Source organism: Rutilus rutilus, assembly GCF_951802725.1.
Source record: "Rutilus rutilus genome assembly, chromosome: 6".
NCBI classification, from domain to species: Eukaryota; Metazoa; Chordata; class Actinopteri; order Cypriniformes; family Leuciscidae; genus Rutilus; species Rutilus rutilus.
In genome coordinates, this window is record NC_140214.1 from 29704921 (window position 1) to 29728142 (window position 23222).

General features: G+C 40.9%; 1 protein-coding gene across 1 annotated transcript; it reads left to right on the forward strand.

Moving 5' to 3' along the window:
• Nucleotides 1-273: 273 nt before the first annotated feature.
• Nucleotides 274-22166, forward strand: colgalt2a (collagen beta(1-O)galactosyltransferase 2a; the record flags this gene model as incomplete). Its single annotated transcript, XM_084410612.1, has 12 exons — nucleotides 274-503; nucleotides 3387-3500; nucleotides 3742-3859; nucleotides 12340-12474; nucleotides 13522-13726; nucleotides 15718-15837; nucleotides 16785-16858; nucleotides 16983-17089; nucleotides 17250-17382; nucleotides 18258-18385; nucleotides 18593-18799; nucleotides 21634-22166. The coding sequence occupies 12 exons, from the start codon at nucleotides 274-276 to the stop codon at nucleotides 21875-21877; spliced, it is 1815 nt and encodes a 604-aa protein (XP_084266738.1). The 3' UTR covers nucleotides 21878-22166.
• Nucleotides 22167-23222: the final 1056 nt, after the last annotated feature.

Here is a 23222-nt window from a genome sequence, read left to right on the forward strand (position 1 = left end):
GAGGGTTGAATTTTTGCCTTATAACACATGCTCATTGAATATATGGAATGATTAGGAATGAAAATGATTAGGGTGCACAACAAATTATTTTTTTTTGAAATCGCTGTGTGCCTTTATTTATTCATTTGCACCCAAGTGAATACTATTCTTTTACACTCAAATGAGTGCACTTGCCTATATAGGCTGAGCACACTCAAACCTCTCCAGTCGGCGCGTCTTCACCTCTCTCACTGGTGTCCTATAGTACGGCACGCTTCTGCACATTCAGACACTATGGCGGACATGAGAGCATCTGGAAAGCTTCTGTTTGGACTGTTACTGTTACAGACATGGCCCTGCTTTATTCATACACTCATTGACCTGGAGCCTGTTCTGCAAGAGACATCTCTACTCAAACCCAAAGTAGTCATTGCGGTTTTGGCCCGAAACGCTGAACACAGTCTTTCTTATTTTCTGGGATGTATTGAGAGACTGGATTATCCCAAGGACCGCATCTCTATATGGTAACTCATTTTTGTTTCAAATGCTTTTCAAATGTTATTTTCCAAAGAATTTGTGAGCTTTATTTCTATGAAAAATGATTTGTGTTTTAATAGGAAGACATATCAGATTAAGGTATAGGAATGGATGTATCATGGTAACACTTGCATTAATATCATCCCTCATTATTATATTTAAAAATCTTAACAGATCATCACATGGCCTTAAACTAATTTATTGAATTAAAGCACTTTCATGTTAACACATTTGAGTCTGCAAACTGATCTATTGTGCAGATTCAAATGTGAGTTAACATGAAAGTGCTTTAATTCATTACATGAGTTTAATGTCTTATTGCTGAAAGTTACCATAATGAGTTACTATTATCACTCAGATATATAATACATATGTCAGTGGTTTTGTATTTGACCACACATTGAAGGGAGCACTAGGCTTTTAATTACACCTTAGTCTGAAATATCCTGGAAAGCTTGAAAAGTAAATATGACAAGAATCACAGTGAAGTGAAAGAATGCAGATGAGCAAATGGAGAAATGAAGGAGCAGGCAGTTTGCACTCCAAAAACAGCAAAATGTGACCAATAATAATGTCGTCTTAGTTTAGATTTATTTTTATATTAATAATAATAATAATTCGTTTATTTGATTTTATTAACTTTTTATAAATAATAATAATAATTATTATTTAAAAATCCCATCAAATAAAGACATAAGAGTATTATTATTAGTAGTAATAATAGCATTTAATTTATTAATTAATTATTGTTTTTATTATATTTTATTACAGAATTATTATAAAACCAACACACAATAATGGACAAAAGAATATTACTATTCAAAAGTTTGGAGCCAATAAGATTTTTTAAATCTTTTTGAATGAAGTCTCTCAATAATCATTTTATAATTAAATATATTCTTAAATGTAATTTATTCCTGTGATGCAAAGCTAAATTTTCAGCATAATTCCTCTCACATGATCCTTCATTAAAAAAAAAAAAAAAGAATTTGCCTTAACAATTTTTTAAGTACAATCTACTTTGCTTTGTAAGTAATTTCATCTTACATTAGACTGACTTAAAAATTTTTTTTTGAGGAATCTCGTATAACTTAAAAAATAAAGTTTAAATTGGCTTACCTTGTTTTGATGAGTTGAAGTAATGTAAAAACATATGTTGACATGACTTATTGATTGTGTCATTTTTTACAGTACAGAAATCATTTCTATATGCTGATTTGATGCTCAAGAAACATTTCTTATCATCATCAATGTTGAAAACAGTTATGCTGCTCAATATGTTTGTGGGAACCATGATAAGTTTTTCCTCAGGAAATTTATTTGAAATTGAAATTTTCTGTAACGTAATAAATAGCCGCGTTTCCACTGTCGGGCCAGGGCCGGGCCGTGCTAGTGCGTGCCAGGGCCAGTCGCGTTTCCACTGTCACTTCCGGGGCTTGATCGGGGCTTACTCGGGGCCAACGGCCAGGATTTCTGGCCCGTCGAATACCTTGGGCCAAAGCGGGCCAGCTCGGGCTAGAGGAGTGGTTACCAACAGAGGAGGAGTTTACCGTTGGGAGACGGCAGCGCCGGATGATTCTGTCAGCATTTAAGACTTAAAAATAAAATAATTTAAATCGCGTTCATGTTTGAATGCCTTCTGTTTGTGATGCAAAAGACTATGCGCGCTAGCCGTCGTTACCATAGTAAACATAGTAAACGCTTGAAGATACGCATAGTAAAAAAAACAACATAGCGAACGCTTGAAGAAATCAGACCAATCTTAAAGGCTATCACAGTCATGTTTTTATTTTATCTGTCATAGCCTACGTCTCGTCTTTTGACCGGACTATCAAAAAATAAAGTAACTTTTTTTTTCGGGAGCTTCCTCTGTTTCTCTGACTGAAAATATCTGTATGGGAGTCGAGAGAGTGCTAAAGCTCCTCAGGTCGTATGGCATATATTTGTAGAAATTATATTTTTTTCTAAATGTGATGTAAATATGTCCTGTAACTAAGTTACCAGATAAAGAAACAGACGCGACTGAAAAAGTAAGTGTGTCCTCTTTCTTTTGTGAAATAGACCTAACGGTAATTTATTTCTGCGTGACTAATGTGCAATCTTTACATAATTTTTACATAAATTAATTCATTATGATCAATGTATCACTTTTTATTGTAAACCTGTGGTAAAACATCGATGCTTGGGTTTTAAATATTCAAGTAGCTGCTAAACAAACAAACAAAAAAGCTAGCAAACGGCCGCTTTTATCGTGTTTGTTTTCAACGCTGTTTCCAGTGATTTCTGATTAGTTTTCTGATAAAACTTCCATTTGTTGGTGAAATGATGGGTTAGTGTGACGTTGTCCCAGAGAGGCGTGTTACGGGCGTGTTTTAGTGAAGCGCTGGGGAGCTCCTGGCCCGACAGTGGAAACGCATGCCCGGTGCTATTGGCCCGAGGCTATTAGCCCGGCACGGCCCGTTTAAAGCCCTGGCCCGGCCCTGGCCCGACAGTGGAAACGCGGCTATTGTCTTTATGGTTACTTTTGATCAATTTAATGATCAATGCCTTTGCTGAATTGAAAGTATTATTTTTTTAAATAAAAATCTTACTGACCCCAAACTTTTTGAACGTTAGTTTTGTATGGCAAGATGACGTTAAGGTGACGTAGTAACAATGTAATATTAAATTACAACATGTATTTACTATAGAGTTATGGTTAGGGTTTAGGTTAGTTACTTGTAATTATGCACAATTTACTGTCATGATGACTATTGTAAGTACATGCAGTAACATGTAAATACGTCACCTCAAAATAATGTGTTACCAAAAACTGCAACATGGGCTAAATGGTATAATTCTGGTCTTGACATGGACTCTCTGTTTGTCAGGGCCGCTACCGATCACAATATTGACAACACCACTGCAATGCTGCATGAATGGCTCTCTGGAGTAGAGCTTTTGTATCATTCAGTACAACTGCAGACCATGGAGGAGGAGAAGAGGTGAAAACACATGCACATTACATTAACGGCCCGGTTTCAGAGACAGGGTTTAGATTAAGGAGTATATTACAAAACACTATGTTCATAGCCATTCTCCTAGAAGTTAGAACTCACTATCTACTCTACCATAAGTAGCATAAAACTTTTAATGTAGTACAAATGTAATATATTTATAAAAGAGGAAACATCTCATGTGTCTGTGAACTGAAAGCATTAGGTTAGTTATTATAATGATTTACAGTTATTATGTGGGTGAGCTGGGCCCCAAGCACTGGACGGAGTCTCGGGTCACGCATGTGATGAAGCTGAGGCAGGCTGCGCTCACATCAGCCAGGGCACAGTGGGCAGACTATATTCTGGTGAGATGACCTCTCCTTCTGTGCTGATCTTACCTCAGCTTCTCTATAGAGTGGGGGAAATAATTATTTGATCCCCTGCTGATTTTGTAAGTTCGCCCACATTTTTATGGTAGGTTTATTTTAACAGATTAAGACAGAATATCGACCCAAAAATCCAGAAAAACACATTATATAAAGATTGTAAATCGATTAGCATTTGATCGAGTGAAATAAGTATTTGATCCCCAAGCAACCAGCAAGAATTCTGCCTCCCACAGATTGGTTATGTGCCCGTGTTAAACACAGATTAGTCCTGTCACTTTAAGAAAGTACTCCTAATGTCAGTGGAAACCTGTCCACAGAATCTGTATCTTCCATTCCAACCTCTCCACCATCATGGGCAAGACCAAAGAGCTGTCAAACGTCAGGGACCAGATTGTAGACCTGCACAAAGCTGGAATGGGCAACAACATCATCAGCAAGAAGCTTGGAGAGAAGGAGACAACTGTTGGTGTGATTATTCGGAAATGGAAGAAATACTAAATGAAAAATCAATCGCCCTCGGTCTGGAGCTCCATGCAAGATCTGGCCTCATGAGGTAAGGATGATCTTGAGAAAGGTGAGGGATCAGCCCAGAACTATAGGGGAGGAACTTGTTAATGATATCAATGCAGTTGGGACCACAGTCACCAAGCAAAGCATTGGTAACACACTACGCCCCAATGGATTGAAATCCTGCAGTGCCCACAAGGTCCCGCTGCTCAAGAAGGCACATGTTCAAGCCTGTCTGAAGTTTACCAATGAACATCTAATGATTCAGAGAAGGCTTAGGAAGAAAGTGCTGTGGTCACATGAGACCAAAATTGAGCTCTTTGGCATCAACTCAACTCGTCGTGTTTGGAGGAAGAGAAATGCTGACTATGACCCCAAGAACACCATCCCTACAGTCAAGCACGGGGGTGGAAACATCATGCTTTTGGGCTGTTTCTCTGCTAAGGGTACAGGACGACTTCACTGTATTGAGGGGCTGATGGACGGGGCCATGTACCGTTAAATCTTAAACGAGAACCTTCTTCCTTCAGCCAGAACACTGAAGATGGGTCTTCCAGCATGACAATGACCCAAAACATACCGCCAAGGGAACAAAGTAGTGGCTCAGGAAGAAGCACATTGAGGTCTTGGAGTGGCCTAGCCAGTTTCCAGACCTTAATCCTATTGTCATGATCCGGGTTCCTTCTTTCTCTGTCTCCCTCTTGTGGCCACATCTCACACCTTTTCGCTACACCTTCACCCTGGTCTTATCAGTACCAGCTGTTCCCATTTATCCTTAATCTCCGCTCATTCATCACACCTGTTTTCCCTTTCCCCCTGATGTTTCCTGCTATTTCTAACACTCTTTCTCTCTGCCTCTTTGTCAGTTTATTCCAATCTCTCTAATGCCAAAGACGCTTCTCTTACCTCTCTTGTCAACGAATCGAGTCCTGTCCTGTCCTGTCGTGTCGAGTCCTGTGTGGTTCGTGAGGAAACCTCTCCTCGAGTCAGTATTCTCATCCTCTCTCTTGCTGGCTCACTGTACTCTGCCCTGCCAATTCAGACGCTGAGTTCCTGATCAAGACGCGGTATCCAGCCTACGGTACCTTCTCTCTCGGCGGACTTCGCCTCTCACTCGGAGCTCTACTTCGCCTGACGTCTCGCTGCGCACCCTGAGTTCCAGTGATTTCTGCTTCCAGCAGTTTATGTTGATTTCTACAAAGCGAGGTTTTCAGTTGACTGTTTCCTGTGAATCCTGAGAAGATTTTCGTTCTTTATTGCTTCAGTGATTCGCTTCTCATTTCCATTAAAGACTGTATTATTGTCAAACTCGCTGTTTGGTCCTCTATCTCTCATTACAACAGAATAAACTGACCAGTTATGGACCAAGCGAGTGGCCATCCCTTTCAAGCGGCAGTCGAGCTTCAAGGTGCCATGTTGGGGAAACACGAGCAGGAGATTTCCACCGCTCGCCAGGCTGTAGACTCCCTCGCTAGCCAGATGGCCGACCTCACACAACGGGTTCATCAGATTCGGCACGAGCCGCCCGCCTCTGAGGTCCGTGAAGTTTCCGAACCACGTGTCAACAATCCTCCTGTGTATTCCGGTGAGCCCACTCAGTGCCGTTCCTTCCTTACCCAGTGCGAGGTGGTTTTCTCGTTACAGCCTGCCACTTACGTTTGAGACCGAGCCAAGGTCGCCTACGTAATCTCCCTCCTTGCAGGACGAGCTCGGGAATGGGGAACAGCTCACTGGGAGGCAGAAGGTGAATGCGTCTTCGACTTCACAGTCTTCAAACAAGAGATGATCCGTGTCTTTGACCGGTCAGCCCACGGGGAGGAGGCTTCACGACTCCTTTCGTCCCTTCGTCAGGGAAGGCGTACTGTTACTGACTTTTCTATAGAGTTCCGCACCCTTTCCACGTCCTGCGGGTGGAACGAGCCGGCGCTGGTTGCGCGCTTTCTAGAGGCGTTGAATCCTGATCTCAAGGACGAGATTTTCATGCGCGAGGTGCCTGCTCGACTCGATGCCCTCATCGATCTGGCGATCCGAATTGAGAAGCGGTTTGACCTGCGCCACAGAGCACGTCGGACCGAAGCCTCTCGTTTTCCTGCTTCTTCCTCTGCCATTTCTCCTCTCGCCCCTGACACGGACTCTGAGCCCATGCAACTTGGTGGTCTTCGAATTTCTCCCAAGGAACGCGAGCGACGCATCACAAAAGCCAGAGCTCGTCAGTAGGCGGAGGGTTACTGGCGAGCGCGATGTCAAGGAACTCTCTATCCAAGTCCTGTACAACCCTTCCTGCAATTCTTCGGTGGCCCGTCTCGTCCGTCTCCTGCATGGCTCTGGTTGACTCGGGGGCGGAGGGGAATTTCCTCGATGAGTTGTGGGCTCGGAAGCAAGGTATTCCCCTGATAGACTTAAAAGACTCCACCCCTCTCTATGCCCTAGATGGTAGCGTCCTTCCTAGAATAAATCAGAAGACTGCGCCTCTGACGCTTACCGTCTCGGGAAATCATAAAGAGACAATTTCTTTTTTTTATTTTCCATTCCCCCTTTACCCCTGTGGTACCTGGTCATCCTTGGCTAGTACTACACAATCCCCAGATTAACTGGTCTGATGGTTCTATTTTGTCGTGGAAATTGTCTTGTCATGTTGAGTGTTTAACCTCTGCTGTTCCACCTGTTTCCTCTGTTTCTGTTTTTCAGGAGGAACCCGGTGATTTGTCTGGAGTCCCGGAGGTTTATCACGATCTGCGGGAGGTCTTTAGTCGAGCCCGGGCCACTTCTCTTCCCCCCCATCGTCCTTACGATTGTAGTATCGACCTTCTCCCGGGGACCACGCCCCCACGTGGCAGATTATATTCTCTATCGTCTCCTGAACGGGAGGCGCTGGAGAATTATCTGTCCGATTCCCTCAACGCCGGTACTATTGTGCCCTCCTCGTCACCTGCCGGTGCAGGGTTTTTTTTTGTCAAAAAGAAAGACGGTTCGTTACGTCCCTGTATCGATTACCGTGGGCTGAACGAGATTACTGTCAAGAACCGTTACCCCTTGCCTTTGATGTCGTCAGCCTTTGAGATCCTACAGGGAGCTAAAGTCTTTACCAAACTCGATCTTCGTAACGCCTATCACTTAATCCGCATCAAAGAGGGTGACGAATGGAAGACCGCCTTTAACACGCCCCTCAGTCACTTTGAATATAAGGTCCTCCCCTTCGGGCTGGTCAACGCCCCCGCCGTGTTCCAAGCTCTTATCAATGATGTCTTACGAGATATGCTAAATATTTTTGTCTTTGTCTATCTCGATGACATTCTCATTTTCTCTCCCTCACTCCAAGTCCATGTCCAACACGTTCGTCGTGTCCTCCAACGTCTGTTAGAAAATCGACTCTTTGTCAAAGCTGAAAAATGTTCGTTTCATGTTCCGTCGGTCACATTTTTGGGCTCAGTCATTTCTGCAGAAGGAGTCAGTATGGACCCGGCTAAAGTCAGAGCGGTCACCGATTGGCCCGTTCCTGATTCCCGTGTTGCGCTTCAACGCTTTCTTGGCTTTGCCAACTTTTATCGTCGTTTCATACGAAATTTTAGCCAAGTAGCCGCGCTCCTCACTACACTGACTTCTATTAAGTCCCGCTTTAGATGGTCAGAGACAGCTCAAGCTGCTTTTGATCAGCTAAAGACTCTTTTCACATCCGCTCCTGTCTTACTCTCTCCTGACGTCTCGAAACAATTTATTGTCGAAGTCGATGCCTCGGAGGTCGGGGTCGGGGCCGTACTTTCTCAACGCTCTTCTTCAGACGGAAAAGTACATCCCTGCGCCTTTTACTCTCACCGTCTCGCGCCCGCCGAAAGAAATTACGATGTAGGCAATCGTGAACTGCTCGCCATCCGGTTGGCTCTCGGCGAATGGAGACATTGGTTAGAAGGCGCTTCCGTTCCTTTTATCGTATGGACGGATCATCGAAATTTAGAATACATACGCTCGGCAAAAAGACTTAATGCCCGTCAAGCCCGTTGGGCTCTGTTTTTTACACGTTTTGATTTTTCCATCTCTTTTCGCCCCGGTTCAAAGAATGTCAAGCCTGATGCTCTCTCTCGCCTCTTCGACTCCCCCACCACAGCCGTAACCCCTGAGGTTATTTTTCCTCCCGGTCGTGTTGTGGGTGCTACCGTGTGGGGAATCGAGAGGTTGGTCAGACGCGCGTTATCTCAGGTTTCTGTGCCGCGTAACTGCCCCAAGAGTCTCCTTTTTGTGCCCACGTCCGTTCGCCGCGCTGTCCTCCAATGGGGACACTCGTCCAAATTGTCTGCCCATCCCGGCGTACGGGGCTCTCTTGCTTTCATTCGTCAACGTTTCTGGTGGCCCACTATTGAGCGCGATACGCGTCGCTTTATCGCCTCGTGTGTTACTTGCGCTCAAACCAAGACCGGCAACTCCCCCCCGGCTGGGTTGCTTCGACCATTGCCTGTGCCAGCTCGCCCCTGGTCTCATATCGCGCTTGATTTTATTACCGGGCTTCCTTCGTCGGCTGGCAATACGGTCATTCTAACAGTTGTCGATCGTTTTTCTAAATCTGCTCGATTCATTCCTCTCACTAAACTTCCTTCTGCCAAAGAGACCGCCCAAATTATGGTAGATCATGTTTTTAAGATACATGGTCTTCCCACTGACGTGGTTTCTGATAGAGGTCCGCAATTCTCCGCCTTTTTTTGGAAGGAGTTTTGCCGTCTAATTGGAGCTACCGCCAGTCTCTCGTCGGGTTTTCACCCTCAAACCAACGGGCAAGCTGAGCGTGCCAATCAAATTGTCGCCCGCATTCTTCGCAGCCTAGCTCACCGTTGTCCCGCTTCGTGGTCTGAGCAACTGGCCTGGGCAGAGTATGCACACAATTCCCTCCCATCCTCTGCTACAGGTCTTTCGCCTTTCCACTGCTGTCTCGGCTATCAACCTCCTTTGTTTTCGTCTCAGGAGGCTGTATCAAATTCACCGTCAGTTCAAGCCTATATTGACCGTTGTAAGCGCACTTGGAGGAGGGTGAGAATCTCACTTCGCCGCTCGAACACTCGCATGAGCATTACTGCCAATAAGCGTCGAGTCAAGAGTCCGCGCTACCTTCGTGGGCAGCGCGTTTGGCTTTCCACCGCAAATTTACCCTTACATTCCGATTCCCGCAAGTTGGCACCTCGCTTTATCGGTCCATTTCGTATTATTAAGATCATTAATCCTGTCGCGGTACGACTTCGCCTCCCAGCCTATCTTCGTCGAGTCCACCCAGTTTTCCATGTTTCGCATATTAAGCCCGTCGTGCGTGCGCCTTCTCGCCCTGTCTGTCCGCCGGTTCGTGTTGATAACTCTCCTGTCTACAGGGTTCGTCGTATCCTTGACATGCGCCGCCGGGGTCGTGGTCACCAATACTTAGTCGATTGGGAGGGGTATGGGCCGGAGGAGAGAAGCTGGATTCCCTCCCGGGACGTCCTGGACCCCTCGCTCATTGATGATTTCCTCCGCTCTAGCCAGCTCTCCTCCTTAGGAGCGCCAGGGGGCGCTCGTTGAGGGGGGGGGGGTACTGTCATGATCCGGGTTCCTTCTTTCTCTGTCTCCCTCTTGTGGCCACATCTCACACCTTTTCGCTACACCTTCACCCTGGTCTTATCAGTACCAGCTGTTCCCATTTATCCTTAATCTCCGCTCATTCATCACACCTGTTTTCCCTTTCCCCCTGATGTTTCCTGCTATTTCTAACACTCTTTCTCTCTGCCTCTTTGTCAGTTTATTCCAATCTCTCTAATGCCAAAGACGCTTCTCTTACCTCTCTTGTCAACGAATCGAGTCCTGTCCTGTCCTGTCGTGTCGAGTCCTGTGTGGTTCGTGAGGAAACCTCTCCTCGAGTCAGTATTCTCATCCTCTCTCTTGCTGGCTCACTGTACTCTGCCCTGCCAATTCAGACGCTGAGTTCCTGATCAAGACGCGGTATCCAGCCTACGGTACCTTCTCTCTCGGCGGACTTCGCCTCTCACTCGGAGCTCTACTTCGCCTGACGTCTCGCTGCGCACCCTGAGTTCCAGTGATTTCTGCTTCCAGCAGTTTATGTTGATTTCTACAAAGCGAGGTTTTCAGTTGACTGTTTCCTGTGAATCCTGAGAAGATTTTCGTTCTTTATTGCTTCAGTGATTCGCTTCTCATTTCCATTAAAGACTGTATTATTGTCAAACTCGCTGTTTGGTCCTCTATCTCTCATTACAACAGAATAAACTGACCAGTTATGGACCAAGCGAGTGGCCATCCCTTTCAAGCGGCAGTCGAGCTTCAAGGTGCCATGTTGGGGAAACACGACTGTATTATTGTCAAACTCGCTGTTTGGTCCTCTATCTCTCATTACAACACCTATAGAAAACCTGTGGAGAGAGCTGAAACTTCGAGTTGCAAAGCGACAGCCAAGAAACCTTAAGGATTTTGAGAGTATCTGTAAAGAGGAGTGGACCAAAATCCCTCCTGAGATGTGTGCAAACCTGGTGACCAACTACAAGACACGTCTTACCTCTGTGTTGCCAACAAAGGTTTCTCCACCAAGTACTAAGGCATGTTTTGCTTGGGGATCAAATACTTATTTCACTTACTGAAATGTTAATTTATGACTTTTTTTCTATGTGTTTTTTTCTGGATTTTTGGGTTGATATTCAGTCTCTATCCGTTAAAATAATCCTACCATAAAAATTAAAGACCCTTCATTTCTTTGTAAGTGGGCAAACTTACAAAATCAGAAGGGATCAAATAGTTATTTCCCCCACTGTATGTGCATCACAACTGTCTGTATTATCATACCATATTTAACTACTATTAACACTCTAGTGCTGCTCACGTGAAGGTCAAAAATAACTGGGGGGGTTTTTTCAGTGAAATTAAAGTACTATGTTTTAGTTCGATAATTTGTATTTTTAGGAGATTTTATGGTACTGAATTATATGTACAGAATAGTTGTGATCCATTTATTACCTGTTTACCATGTTTTGACCTTTACCAAGTTTCATACCATTCTGATGAAGTAAAAAAAAAAAAAAAACTACATTACTGCTGTAGTCCCTTTTACAGTTTTCAGTTATTAGCTATTTGTCATTAATATTTCAAGTAGAACACTTACTAAACAGTCCGAAGCAACTGTTAATCCATACATAATTTATTTTAGAAAAATTATGATAAAATCTGAGTATCAAATATGATACATCATATTTTTACATCTCAGTCATCATTGTTTTGCACTGCATTATATGTTTTGCCCCCATTGATCATAAAACTATGGGTAGCACTTTATAGTTGTAAATTAAATTGTAGCTAATAGTTAGTAAATAGTGAGAATTTGACCCTTTTCTAAAGTGTGACCAAACTAAGCATTTAATAAGTCATATTATTGGAAGAAATTGAGAAATATGCTTTTTGTTGTTAGTACTTTCAGAATTTCATCTTACTCTTTAGCCATATAAAAAATCAGTAACTGCATCAAATTGCATATTTCTGCTCAGTTTGTGTATATTTCCCATCTCAAGTAGAAGCTCCATATTCTCACTACCTCATACTATATGAACCATAAAAGCCTGATGTATGAAATATGCTCAAATTATAGCTTAATTAAAGGTATAGCGGAGGATTTTTTTACTTCCGGGTGGATCACCTATACTATTGGTCCTCCTAATTGTCAATCATTCTGGTGAATCAATCAAACTTATTCAAAAAGTGGAGAGGGCGGGTCTTATCTAAAATTCGGAAAGATCCTCCACTATACCTTTAATAATAAAAAAGAAAGAGTATATTTTTCTTACTATTATTTTATATGTCGGGCTTTACAGGCTTAAAAGTGTGCTTTTTCCCCCCAATTAAAATTCAATGGATGGGGAAGGGAATGTGTCATTTGAGTCGAATGCTGATTGATTTTTGAAAGGTTTGTATGATTGTTTGCATGATTTGTCCTCTAGTTTGCAGACAGTGATAACCTGCTGACAAACACACAAGTGCTGAATCATCTGATTGCTGAGAATCGGACGCTGGTCGCTCCAATGCTAGAGTCAAGGACACTCTATTCAAACTTTTGGTGTGGTATGACCTCACAGGTACAGGCTTACGTTTTTGGTTACAATGACTTCCACTTCCAGGAGATCAGAGTGGTCTACAATCAGTTTCTATGGTCAGTCATGTATGATTAGGACCCCATTTCCATAGGGAAATTGATTTTTATAATGATAACATAAACCTTTAAAGACAGACCTAATGTGAGCTCAGAGGTTATTAATCAAATGTAGCCTATATGCTGTTTGTTTGCATTATTTCAACTTATTATTATTATAATTTAAATAATCATGTTCAATAGGGGAATTCCTGGTGGAACAATTACATGACCTATGATTTTGCAATGACATTTCCATCAATCAGAGAATTGATAGTATGTTTGTGCATATATTACAATAACAACATAATCAACCTCTCTAAATCAATAGTTTTGTATCTATCTATTATTTTGATTTTGATTGTCATTCGCAATAAAAAATAAAATAAAAAAACGTAATCACGTAATCTGAACGCTATATTGTGTTATATTTATCAAAATAAAACTATATATATTATATACTCAACTTTACTGGTATTTAAATAATACAGGCACTGTAACTATTAACACAGCCTGACCTCAATGAAAAGTGCAACGCAAATACCACGCAAGCGTCACTATGGGAAGCCTATTGCCCTTATACAACAGTTCAGTGAAGAAGTTAATATTGAATAACTTACATTTTCGACACATGGTTGCCAGTTACGTTGTCTATTTTTGCTCCATCAACGAAAACAGTTAGGAAGTGAAAGCAGAATCAACCGTCCTTGTTTATGAATAAATCATCGATCTAAGTGATCCATATAATAATGACTCCCTTGTTGCCACCTACTGGCGAATCGATGTAAACTGTAGAAAGTGAGGACAGGAACTAAAATGTAATATGAATACTTGATGAAACAAAACACCGCAATTTAGAATAGTAAGAATATTCCTTGTTTCTCCTTTTTTTCTGCATAATGTAGGCTATTTGAGTATTTCACCCCCCAAAAAATGAATGCTCTGACTCTTTTGTGAATCTTGAAAATGTTGAGCATCTCTTTTGTCTCTGCAGGGGTATTATAAGCGAACACCACATTATGTACCCATTCGGAACTGGAAGCGTACAGGTTGCCACCCAGTTCCCATGATTCACTCCACAATGCTGATAGACCTGCGGCGCAGTGCTAGCGCAGCCCTGGCCTTTTACCCTCTGCACCATTACTATCTTTGGGCCCTGGATGATATCATGGCTTTTGCATTTTCTGCAAGACAAGCAGGTAACAAATCCATTATACCTGCAATTATGACAATACAGTATTCTACTGTACTTTACTGTAAGTCTGATTAAAGAGGAGCCTATAGGTCATTGAGTCGCAACCTATGCTTGATGTTTGCTTTAATTTTTGTTTATTTGTATTTCAATTTAACTAAATAATTTGCCAGCAATTGATTCATTCCTCTGAAATGTCATGAGGTTTTAGCATTATGGGACCGTTACTTTTGATTGCTCTCTGAACATCTATTACCATTTAAAATTTTTTAGATGAACATCTAACTAAAACGTTTGAAACAAAAACTAATTATATGAACAATGTAGTATAAATAATGTTTTTGTGCTGACGTTTTGAGAGCGTTATTGAAGACCAGATAACCAGATAGCGTTTAGTATATCACAGCTCGACCAGAGCCGTTGAGCTCGATAGAGCCGCAGTTTCCTCCTAATCTCTAACCGTTTCTCCTCCATATAAATATAGAATTCTGTGCACAATTCAGATCCGATTCGTTTTCTGGTCTGCAGCAACTCGTATATGATCCGCTCTGTGCTGTCGTGTCTCTGGACCGGTTCGCAAATCGTGTGACACTAATGTGAAACCAGACTTCATTCGCCCCAATGGAAAGCATGTTTACACTGTCTGAATCGTTCTCTATCCCCTATGGTGCACTACGTGCCATTCACCCTGTAGAAAATAATAAATGTTTGAACAAGTGACCAATTTCAGCCGCAACTTCAGCATCTATTTACAGTGTAAGGTGCGGGACGCTTTAGATTCTAGAAATCATTTGATTGGACAAAATATTTGATGAGAAGCTAAAGTGCATCGTGATGTCATCGAAATCATTGATCCATATTGGCGAAAGTGAGAAGTTTTGAACGCTTATATCTTCTAAATGCAAATTTTGCCATTGTTTTGGAGCACACTTACAGTAAGGCTAACATATTCATTCTAAAAGCCAAAAAACCTTACATTTTAATTTGAAATTTTGACTTTAACCAGAGCCCGTCTATGGAGAGCCTGCCCACTCCCTATTAAGTCCTATTGTACCGAATTTTGGTTGTAGTTCCACCAGAGTTCCACTGGGGGCGATCGCCCATGAGTGCAGAATGAATGGGAGTCTATGGAGCTAGACGGCTAAATTTGTCTCTTTCACCCGATTGCCGTTGAGAAATCTCAGATTTGATAGTAGGTTTTGCAAGTTCAACATGGGTTATAGGTCGAAAGTTGAATGAACGAGTACTTATGTCCTTTCGATTTCTTACAGGTTGAGTTGTTGTTGCCCATAACACGCTAGCATTCTGCTAATGAACGCTGATTGGTCAGTGAAGGACTGATTACTACCAGAGATACCATATCGCTTGATGGCATCGTGGCATCCGAAGCGGGACCAGAAACAAACAAAACAAAAACTCGTCTAGCACGTGTATTTACCTGTGTCAGCTGTGTTGTCGATGCCTGGAGAGAAAAGAAAGTGCAGAGCGCGAAAGCACCAGAGTGACTGAAGGATTGCCGTTAAGCAGTATCTCTGGTTGTACGATGTGTATGACGTCATTGACACTTTAAAAGACTTTTTAAAGCAAAAAGTGACTCTAAAAAATCTAACACCCAGCAATGTGTAATTTCTTTGCATCTCCTTTCGAATACAATATTCAAATTACTAGACAAAAAATGATATCCTGAGAAAAGTGGATTTTGATGGGTATAGCGCCATAGACCTCCATTCATTCTGCACTCGTCCTGTGAGCGCCCTCATATGGAATCAAAGTGGAACTGCAACCATTTCAGAAGCCGGAAGTTTACTGAGAGTGGAACTTCTCGCCTTATTAGACATTCTCTGCTTTAACACGCTTCCATCGAACAATGTCACTCAACCCCCCAGTTTCACCAGTATGGGGGTAGCGGACTAAAAACTAGCTTGAACTCTGTTTGCATCACTGAATCACTGTATTGATATCATGAATAGGACTTTTTAGATGTTATTATCTTTACAGGTGTGCAGATGTTCTTATGTAACAAAGAGCATTATGGGTACCTGCCACTGCCTTTGGAGATAAAGCAGACTCTGGAGGAGGAGGTGGAGAGCTTCAGCCACACTGTCACCGAGGCACTAAGTGTGTATCACTAAATCACAAAACAATATGAAGAATTGACAAAAGTCTTCTCAGGCAAAAACAGCTTTTAAGCTGAGAGACTTTGTACAGTGAGGTGATGTTAAATACTGCAGCCTATTAGTACAATATTTGTGAGTGAATAAACTGTGAAGCAGAGGTGTGGGCCATCCATTCACCACTACTCCTTCCTGATCCTCTAGCTTACATAGACACTTTACTGTATGCTTTTCCGTATAGTTTTCACAGGAAAGAGAGAGTTTTCACTCCTCTGTGACATCTCTCACACATTCTTTCTGCTCTTTCCGACCCTGTTGTCTTCGGTCATTAGATTAGCTTGACTTTATTATGAAATTGGCATGTTAAAATAATTCAAAAAAGGAAAAAGAAAATAAAACATCACTTACTTTCAGAGCTCAAACCTTCATCCCCTATCCAAAAAGATAATTCATTGCGCAAATCTCAACTGTTTGCATTATATCATGTATGGTGATATATACAATATATCTCAAATGCTCAAAATGTAAACCATGTTATTAACCAGCTCTAATCTGCTAAATGCAACTATAAGGCATGTAGATATATATTTTTAATACGATTTTCCGTAAAGCTAAGGAAGCAAAAATTTCACCCTGTAATCTGCAACAACGTGTTGTGAAAAGCGATATACAAACAAGTTTGACTTGAATTGACAGTTTAAATGTTGTGGAAAAACAATTGAGACAAAATTAATTGACTAACAATGTGAATAAGCAAACCTTTAATTAAAATTCTTTCAATTAATAAACTTTTAATTAATTTAAACACCTTCAAATTATCATTCAAAATGTATTATCCAATCTACAAGCTCCAATAAATCACTAATTTGTTTAATTACTATGAGCTTCTTTCTACCAGAAAATGTTTCTTTGCACTTAAAAGACAAATAACCTGAAGTTTATTGTCCTCAGTTGACTTCAAAATGGAAACTTCACATTACCTGCAGATTGCTTCCAAACCCAAAGACACCATGGCATTCAATCAGGTATAGATACTGACAACAGAAATACTAAATGTAGAATATTGAAAAAACTTTTCAATCTGTGTCCATGTGCAATCCTCATAGGAATCAGAATGGAAATATTAGCATTATCTTCTCCCCTTTTTAGGTCTACTTGATCAATCTAAAACGCCGGGAGGATCGCAGAGACCGTATGCTGCGCTCGTTGGAGGTGCTGGGCATAGATGTCACCCTCACCGATGCGGTGGATGGCAAGTATGATATTATAACTCACACTTTTGCACCAGTCACACAATGTCAATGTTCACCCTATTGTTTATACTGTATGTCCTTCATCTCTGCTTCTCAATGCAAAGTGTATTTGCACACAACATGCCACAGTCAAATACGACTTATTGTGTCTCCTCTCTCCCAGAACCCTGAATTCAACTCAGCTAAGGGCTTTAGGAATTGAGATGCTTCCTGGATATAAAGATCCTTACTCTGATCGCGTGCTAACTAAGGGTGAAATCGGTTGCTTCCTTAGTCATTACAGCATCTGGAAAAAGGTATACAGCAAAACATGATGCCCTACAATAAGCTGCTACATTAACATGTGCAACTGGTCCTACTCGACTCGCTTCGAGCGGGATTCGAACCAGCGTTTTCGACATAGGAAGCGAAAGGATATAGAACCCCTTTTTGAGTCAGGTTTACACGCACAGCTCTTACTAGCTTGCCTCTGTTACACTTTAAACCTCACTCCCATCGAGGTCACGGCACCAAATGTAACCGATCCTACTCGACCTGCTCCGAGCGGGATTCGAACCAGCGCCTTAAATAATCCATTAGTAATTGGACTGACAGCTCATTCGGACTGAAAAGCCTTTTTTGTATTGAAAGTATGGGGTGGTTTATTCCTAATTCGATTTGAAGCTTGAGACATATAAACGCGCACATCAACCCGATCACTTTAACACTATGTTCGGATTCACCAATCGGAATGAATTCATTACGATTGAAACAAAAGGTGTGGATGTAAAGATAGCCTGTCACACTCACCTCCCTAAACCTTACTCCCATCCGGGTCACGGCACCAAATGTAACCGGTCGGGTAAAAGGCAGGCACTCTAACTAAAGACCCAGTCGCCAGCATGACTCTTGAGACCAGGGGAGTGAGGTTTACACGCACGGCTCTTACTAGCTTGCCTCCGTTCCACACTCAAAGTGTAAAAAGGTCCTTGTGGTTATAAAATGCTAGTCAAATGTTCTTTGATAGACCAAAGAGTGGTTCTTCTGTGGCATCACTGAAAAAAAACTCTTTTGGAACTTTTCTTTTCAAGAGTGTAATACTGTATGAATTACAAGTGACTTTCGATGTTGTGTGAACAGTAAATGAGTCACTTTATCTGCATGACTTCTTTTTGTCGTGTGTCGCTCTCAGGTGGTGGAGCTCCAGCAACAGCAGGTGCTCGTACTGGAGGATGATGTCAGGTTTGAAACCAACTTCAAGAGCCGCCTCAACACCATCATGAAGGATGTGAAACAATCAGGCCTCCAGTGGGACTTAATGTGAGTTGTGGTTTTATTATGATAACTTCACAGTTCTCTATTCTGCTTTGAGTGTTTATATAGATCCATCATCATAGCTTCCACAAAGTTGTCACTGGTCTTTTTGAGGTCCACAACAAGTGAACATTTCATAAATATATGTAATTTACATTGATAATTAGAAATTGTGTTTCCTTTGACTGTTCCGTTTTTCCTCTTCTCTTTAAGTTACGTGGGGCGTAAACGATTGCAAATTAAGCATCCAGAGCGCTGGGTGGAGGGAGTGAAGAACCTGGTGAGCCCGGATTACTCTTATTGGACACTAGGCTATGCCCTTTCACTGCAGGGGGCAAAGACGCTTCTGGAAGCCCAGCCTCTCAGCAAGATGCTGCCCGTGGACGAGTTTCTGCCTGTTATGTTTAACAAGCACCCCAAGTAAGTGTCGTAGATGTTAGTAATGAACATTTCTTAACTCTTTCCCCGCCAGCCATTTGGAAAAAAGTTGCCAGCCACCGCCAGCATTTTTGATCATTTTCACAACAGTTTCATGGCGCCCAGAATATTTGGTTGTCTGAATATCTGAATATGCAATATATCAAAGGAAAGAACAGACCCTCTGCTTTTAAACTATAAACAACAAATGTTTTATTCTAGCTTCATGCGTTTCTTTTTATCAACAATTGAACGTTTTTGTCAAAGACTACATCTGGATCAGATTCAGAACAATGATCAAAACATAAATGGACTAGATCAAGTCCATCAACACATACAACATTTCATTTGTTAACATTAGGCAGTTTGGATTTATATGCTGTTTAATGTTGTTGATCGCGTTATTTTACATATACATCTGCTTACATATGATAACGCTTGCTTCTGTTGCTTCTTCACATGTTTTTTTTTTTTTATCTGGAGATTGAAGATGCGTAATAGCACCCCCTACCATTTCAGTCAATGGCGGGGAAACGTTGGCTCATAAATGGCAGGGAATGAGTTAAAAGGATAGTTCACCGAAAAAATTACAATTCTGTCATCATTTACTCACCCTACCCATAACACTAGAGTTGGCAGCCCTGAACAGTTAACCTTAAATGTAGTGTGCATTTACAGGACTTAAATGTAGTGGCTATTCTCTGCATTTAGTCCAGTCATTTAACGCAAAATGGGGGTCAACCGTGAACAAATTGCAACAGAAGCAAACTCAACTGATTTTGTATCCTCAATATGTCCTGAGTAAGGAAAAAAAAAGTCCCAAAGAATCCCATTAGGGGAAAGTTTCGAAAAAGACCCAAATATAGGCCTATTCATTATTTTTCTCATGTGAATAGGGTAAACAATTTAACCTTTAGATATCACCATGAAAATTACTGAGTTGATTACTTACATCAAGACAAACAAAAAATGTATTACAAGTTTTTTTTAATTGTTTGTTAACATGGACAAACGGTGCATAATCTAATTACGTATGTGCTAATTTGCATAAATACCACAACAGATCTAAACATTGGGTCTAGCCAGGTGAAAATGTCTTGTTGAATCTTGTTGACATATAACAGTAAAATACTTAATGTTAAGGTCTGAATGGAACCCATTTAGGCTACCCATGAGCATTAATACATAGAGGCAGGAAGAAGTACTTTAGAAACCAGCCTTTATTAATTTTTCAGAGATGGGGTTTGGGGCTGGGTCTGTGGGACTGTTTCTGGGGGACGAGTCTGAGGGAAGAACAGGAGACAATGGTAAGGAGAATGCAGAAGACAAAAGGTAAGTAAAATAAAAAGTGAATCCCCAGAAACAGTCCCACGGATCCAGCCCCAAACCCCATCTCTGCAATAATAATTTAATAAAGGCTGGTTTAAAGTACTTCTTCCTGCCTCTATGTATTAATGCTCATGGGTAGCCTAAATGGGTTCCATTCAGACCTTAACATTTAGTCTTTTACTGTTATGTGTCAACAAGATTCAACAAGACATTTTCACCTGGCTAGACCCAATGTTTAGATCTGTTGTGGTATTTATGCAAATTAGCACATACATAATTAGATTATGCACCGTTTGTCCATGTTAACAAACAATAAAAAAAAAACTTGTAATACAATTTTTGTTTGTCTTGATGTAAGTAATCAACTCAGTAATTTTCATGGTGATATCTAAAGGTTAAAATGTTTACCCTATTCACATAAGAAAAGAATGAATAGGCGTATGAATAGGGTATATTTGGGTCTTTCTCAAAACTTTCCCCTAATGGGATTCTTCGGGACTTTTTTTTTCCTTACTCAGGACATATTGAGGATACAAAATCAGTTGAGTTTGCTTCTGTTGCAATTTGTTCAACCTTTTTTCATAAAATGACTGGACTAATTATCATTAACCCTTAAATGCATGAATGTTTCACCAATCATTATTACATATTCGGGTCTTTAGGGACCCGGATCTGTATCTAACACGTATGGATCTCTACCTGTCACGATAATATAAAACTCTACTGATATTAGAGAAACAATTACAGAAGAATAAAATAAAGCATATTTTGTTACCTTTTGGAGTTTGGAAGGGTTATTTTGAGCAGATGTTTTACACCATTAACACTGTCCTCGTCAGAGCTCATTTCCCAGTACATTCAGATCTGCCTCATATTCGCCATCTCAATCATATTCTCAAAACTATAATTTTCAACATATTCAAAATCAATATTTTGATCGCTGACAGCTTCTTCACCAGATTTACCATCAAGTGACTGTGACTCTAATATTTGATTGCGTTCAGTACTTGCAGTAAATCACTGAGCCATTTCCAGTTTTGCTGATGATACTTCCTATTCTTTTGTTTTCTGCCTGTGGTAACTAAGAGTGAAACATCACTTCATCATTGTGCATCAGACATTGCCACCTTGTGGAATAAAGGTGAATTGCACTTATTCAACCATCAAAGATTAAATTATTGTAAAAAAATTAAAATAATAACTGACACTGTTACACACCTCGGGTCGTTAGCGACCCTATACATTGTTTTTTACAAAAATTAATGGGAAAACACGCATTTTTAAAAATAATTTTTAGTATTTTTGTCTTGTTAAAGCCTATACTAAGAAGGTTGATGTCTAACTTTAAAAAATAAACAAGGAGGGTAGTGAATGACGTCCCGGGTCACTAAAGACCTGAGGTATGCGTTTAAGGGTTAAGAGTTGTACTTTTAATAATAACTTTTATAAAGGTATTTTAATGTAAACTTCTTTCTGTGGGCTAACTGTAGTGTTCCCTCTGTCTGTAGGGAGGAATACATGTCTCATTTCAAACCGAGAGACTTGAAGGCTTTTTCTGTAGAACCCCTGCTGCTCTTTCCCACACACTACACTGGGGAGTCTGGGTATTTCAGCGACACAGAGACCTCCACCATCTGGAATGATGAGATGGTGGACACTGACTGGGACCGTCATCACGTCCGTGGAGACCGCAGTCGTGGCGAAAAGACTCCTACGCCAGTCTCTGAGAGCAGCCCGAGAGAGGAACTATGATTAAGCTCTTACAGGATCTGGTTACACTTTATTTTAAGGTGTCCTTGTTGCAGTGTAATTATACATTTAAGTACTGAGTAATATTAATGAACAACATGTACGTACTATAGGGTTCAGGATAGGATTAGGTTTAGTTGCATGTAACTATGCATAATTTATTGTTATTACTATAGTAAGTATATGTAACATATGTAATAAGGACACTGCTAAATAAAGTGTTACCGAGATTCCTTAAGGAACATGTCAAATGTCAGATTACAGCACAAAGAAAAAACATGCATCTTGATAAATAAAGTGGATTAAAGGGATACTCCACTTTTTTCGGAAATAAGCTCATTTTACATCTCCCCCAGAGTTAAACAGTTGAGTTTTACCGTTTTAGAATCCATTCAGCCGAACTCTGGGTCTGACGGTACCACTTTTAGCATAGCTTAGCACAGATCATTGATTCTGATGAGTCCAGTAGCATTTCTTTCAAAATGACCAAAGAGTTTCAATATTTTTCCTATTTAAAACTTGACTCTTCTGTAGTTAAACCGTGTACTAAGATCAACGGAAAATGAAAAGTTGCGATTTTCTAAGCCTATATGGCTAGGAACTACTCTCATTCCGGCGTAATAATCAAGGAACTGTGCGGCTGTACCATGAGTGCAGCAGGCGTAATGAGTAGTTCCTAGCCATATAGGCTTAGAAAATCGCAACTTTTCATTTTCCGTCGATCTTAGTACACGGTTTAACTAGAGAAGAGTCAAGTTTTAAATAGGAAAAATATTGAAACTCTTTGGTCATTTTGAAAGAAATGCTACTGGACTCGTCTGAATCAATGATCTGTGCTAAGCTATGCTAAAAGTGGTACCGTCAGACCCAGAGTTCGGCTGAATGGATTCTAAAACGGTAAAACTCAACTGTTTAACTCTGGGGGAGTTGTAAAATGACCATATTTCCGAAAAAAGTGGAGTATCCCTTTAAGAGTCAAATTTGGATTGTGGGAATGATACTGACACAGATGTACAACCATGTGTACCAATTATTAGCACACTGATGAAAGCTGTGAGAAATATTGAACCGGTACAACAAGACCAGATTCAATACAAAATATAGGTGAAAGTGGTGATAAAATAAACTTTAAGTGTTAAGTGAAAATTACTCGTAAAATTCTGGATTTTTTTCATGAATGTGCTTCTAAAAAGGTTTAGGTTTATGCAAAATGTGTGTGTCATGACTTTGCGGAGTATCTGGACTCTTGCATTGTCAATACAAGATCTTGACCAAAAATTATGCACTTCTTCATGGAAATAAATGTTGGGATGTTTGAAGAGGCGCATACATTTTGCAATGCAAGAGT